Source organism: Arachis duranensis, chromosome 10 (assembly GCF_000817695.3).
Source record: "Arachis duranensis cultivar V14167 chromosome 10, aradu.V14167.gnm2.J7QH, whole genome shotgun sequence".
Lineage (NCBI taxonomy): Eukaryota > Viridiplantae > Streptophyta > Magnoliopsida > Fabales > Fabaceae > Arachis > Arachis duranensis.
The window spans coordinates 20,722,019-20,726,540 of NC_029781.3; the positions used below are offsets into that span (position 1 = coordinate 20,722,019).

General features: G+C 32.5%; 1 protein-coding gene across 1 annotated transcript in view; it reads left to right on the plus strand.

Moving 5' to 3' along the window:
• Window positions 1–659: 659 nt before the first annotated feature.
• Window positions 660–4,522, plus strand: part of LOC107469420 (uncharacterized) — a 34,416-nt gene continuing 30,553 nt past the window's right edge. The window contains exon 1 of the mRNA XM_016088800.3: window positions 660–807. Coding sequence (XP_015944286.2) covers window positions 660–807 — 148 coding nt within the window. The remainder of the gene's footprint in view (window positions 808–4,522) is intronic.

Genomic DNA, 4,522 nt, shown 5'->3' on the forward strand with positions numbered 1-4,522 from the left:
AATATTATATTGTATATTCCTCTTAGAAATTTTATTTTGGAGAAACAGGATGTATTTTGTACACTTTTGACCTGTATTATGTTCTACTCGGACTTCGCAGGTCAAAACTAGTTCTTATTATATATATATATATATATAATATCTTTTGTCTTCTGTATTTGACATTTTTTATCTTTAACGCTTCGTGTGTGATAACGGTCGTCATTTTGTTTATCTTTTCTTCACAGAATCCTAGTTATATTATTACCTTTCGAATACTATATATGTATATTTTACTTTTAGGTGTCGTAATGTCTCACCACCTCTAATTTATGACTATAATATAAGGCTTAATGTGTAGGGTGTTATATTATGGTATCAGAGCAATTTTTTCCCATAGAGCCTGAGGAATGAGCTGACTATGCTTCTAAGAATACTATGGGTTATGTTTCTGTGCTATTTAGGATATCTACTTGATAAATATAGCATAATTGTTCATGAACGTACTTTTAGGAATTGAAGTACTAGACTTGAGATATTAAGACTAATCACCTTAATATCAATTATTTGGTATGGACAAGACCCAAATAGCATCTCGTGGATGAGGTCGAGGACGGAGAGGTAATAAAGGAATTGATCCGGCGAATAACTCGATTGATTTTATGTCTACTTTGGAGAACATGGATGCTTCCATGCAGGCTACTACTGAGATTTTAGGACAGCAGGCTGGAAATGAAAATAGATGTGGAGCCAATGGACTGAATGGAGGAAACAGAGGACCGATGACCTTGGTCACATTCTTGAAGGTGAATCCACCAACCTTTAGGGGTATGACGAACCCAACTGAGGCAGACAACTATTTTCAGGCAATGGAAAAGGCGTTGTAAGCTTAACATGTACCGGAGGATCAGTATGTAGAGTTTGCCACATATAGACTGGAAGGAGAAGCTCAACTCTAGTGGCATGAAGCTTGTCGTTTACTGCAACAAGGTGATGTTATGATCACTTGGGATGTCTTCCGAGTTGAGTTTTACAAGAAATACTTCTCGAATTCCATTAGGGCAGCGAAGGAGTTAGAACTGATGCAACTAAAGCAAAGCTCAATGACTCTAGTTGAATACACCAACAAATTTGAGGAGCTGTATAAATTTTCTAAAGTTTGCCAAGGTGCTCCAAAGGGTTATGAGGAGTGGAAGTGCATCAACTATGAGGGTGGTCTCTAAGATGACATTGATGCGTGAGCATCTTTTCTATCTTTTCCTAGTGAATTTGCATTCAAATTATTGAGTTTAATCAAGATTTAAATATCTTTTAGCCACTATGAATGCTACTTTGAGTTGTGTGTATTTCCGTTTATTTTGGGTAGCATTCAGATGGATTTGACGGAGTTTTGTAGCAGAAAAGGAAGAAAGCGAATGATGCTGTCAACCCCGACTTCCTTGCACTCAAACAAAAATAACTTGAGTTACAGAGATCCAATTGACGTGATTATAGTGGCATTGAAATGATAACTTCTAGAGCTTTCCAATGATATATAATAGTATACCCTTTTTTTTCATTTCACTCTGCCTCCTCCACGCTGAACTTGAGCTTTGTCAAGTTCAGCATAGAATCCAACGCACAAAGAAAGAATCACGTATCATCCCTCGATGAACTTGGGTTAATCCAAGTTTAGCGTGGTTCAAGCTCCAAAGGACGCGTATTGCTCTCACCCACGCTGAACTTGAGAATTCTCAAGTTCAGCGTGGATCTTAATGAGCCCAATGGTCCCTATGCACTCATACAATATTGCGCTGAAGTTAATTAATTTTGATTTAACTTTTATTTTATTTATAATTAGAAAAAATATTATTTTAGTTTTAATAAATATATTTTACATTAATTAGGATTCTATATAAAAGGAAAAAAAATCAGCTCTTCGGAATCTCCTCTCTCTTACCTCATTCCGCAATTTGCAGTTTTTCAGAATCCTATAGTTTTCTCTTTGAACCATGAGCAACTAAACCTCCACAGTTAAGGTTAGGAGCTCTGTCTATTGTATGGATTGATACTATTATTTTTCTATTTTAATTCATGCACTAATTTATATTTCAAGAATTGTTTTCGTTCTTTATCTTATGAATTTGGGTGGAACGGAAATATGACCCTCTTTCTAATTGAGTTCTTTTATAACTTGGAAAAACTCTTTACTTGAACAACAGCTTGAAAATATATTCTCCTAAATTTCTAATTATCTGGACTTAACAGGATCATGACATATAATCCTCTTATATTTAGGTAATTAGAATTTCTGTGGCATATAAATTAGAATTAAGCTTCATCCTCTAATTGGAATTAAGTGACCAAGGAATTGGCGGTTGATGAATTTTAAAGGAGACTAAAAAAGTCTAACGAATTAGGATTTAGTCACATATAGTTTAATTTGCCATGAATTAAATCTTGGATGATTAAAATAATTAATAAAAAAAGTCAATTCGAAAAATAGATAACTCTCAAACCTTAACTGTTTTTTCATATGTTATTCACTTCAATTTACTGCTTGCTTTATGATATTCTGAATTTATTGTTAACGTTTTTGAACCTTTAAATTCCACACCAAATTTTTGGCGCCGTTGTATAGAATTGACTGTGATTAACAACTACTCATTGTTTGATTGCTTAAATTAGATAATTTTTTTAATCTATTTTTTTATTATTAATTTTATTTTTATTTTCCATTTTTCTGTATTCTTTTTCTTTTTCGTTTATTTTTCCCTGCTTACCTTTTTTTTAATTTTTTATTATATATAAAAAAACCTCCGTTAATTTCTATTTTTATCTTTTCTTTTTATTTTTTTCCCTTTTTTTTCTATTTTTTTCCTTTTATCTTTTTTTTTTTCTTGTTTAAATTTCCTTTTACATTCTTTATTTTATTTTTCTTTTTATTTTCATTTTCTTTTATTTTCGTTTTATTTCTGTTCATTACTATTTTTTAATCTTTTTATATTTTACTGATTTTATTTTATTTTTGTCTTTAAAAAAAATATTTTGATTTATTTTATTTAATTATTTTCTCTTAATTTCTGAAATTAAATTTGGTGTCCCCTTAGTTGTTTTATTCTTCCTAGTTATTTTATTTATTGAGTTTAAATTTTATACTCCTTTTTGTTTATTAGTTATTTTATTTTCTTAATTATTCAGTTTATTTCCTTTATTTTATTTTTCTTTTATTTTTATTTTTTTTATATTTTATTTTATTTTCCTTTATGTTCTTTCTTCGTTACTTGCCTATTTATCACATGATGCGTTTAATTCTGTTTGGTGCTTTGTGCTAAGGAAAAATAATAGAGAGAGATCACATGGGTTACTACTCACACCCAAGGAGTGATTCTTATTATTGTGGATGGGGGAAGTACCCGAATTTTGGTTGGCAAAGTCAAAACCAAAAAACTTCAATGCTCCATGTTCCAACTATCAAGAGCCACTATCTCCCTATTCATACCAAGAACCACCACCTCTCTATCCATATCAAGAACCATCATCTTTCTACCCATATCAAGAGCCACCATCTCCCTATTCATACCAATAACCATCATCTCTTTCTTATTCATATCAAGAGCCACCAAATAGAATTTAGATAAGATTTTGGTAGTGAATGAATTTTTTGAGGATATACCTAACTTTCTCCCTCCTTCAAGAGATAAAATTTGCAATAGAACTAGTATCAGGAGTTGGACGGATCTCGATTTTGCTAAAATGTCACCGTTAGGGCTGGTAGAATTTAATGTTTGGTTGGAGAAACTGATGGATGAGAAATCTATCCGGCTAAGTAATCTCCTGTGGGGAGCAACGGTTATGTTAGTGAAGAAGAGGGATAGCACTATAAGGCTTTATACAAGAGAGAATGTCAATAAATCCTTGTGACTCGATCTGTCTTTTCTTTTTTAAATTGCATCGAAGTTCTTTATTTTGGATTCCTTCTTGAAAAAATGATTTGATTATTTTTCCAACCCTATTCCTTGTTTGCATGTAACTTTGCATGAATCTTGTACATTCCAAGGTGAGTCTGAGCTTGTTTCAATACAACCAAGCGATCTCCGAATCCTTGGAAACTTGTTGTTAGGTCAAATTGCCTCCATTCACGAACTTGTAGTTCTTTAAAAATCAGCTGAAACCTGTTTTGATTTTATGCGCCTTGTTGCCTCTATCAAGGATTCTTGATTTATATTCCTTTCTTGAGATGTACTTTAATTCTCGTTCTGGTGCATTTCGTTATTTATCTACAACTTTACTTGATCACAATACAAGGCATCATTCTGATTTCTTGCGGATACAATTCGTGTTATATGTTCTCTTTTGAGTTTGGTATCCTTCGAATAAACTCAAGCTTCTTTCGGCGTCGCGTGCAATTTCTAGATGTAACCATCGAGACATTAGTTCCTTAGAACACGACTTGTGGATGCAGAAGGTGAAAACTTGTAAGTGTGTAACATCGCAAGGAGTTGTGGAGCTTTGATGCTCGTAAAAAGGTTTTTATTGATGTCAAATCTATTTTTGATGGTAA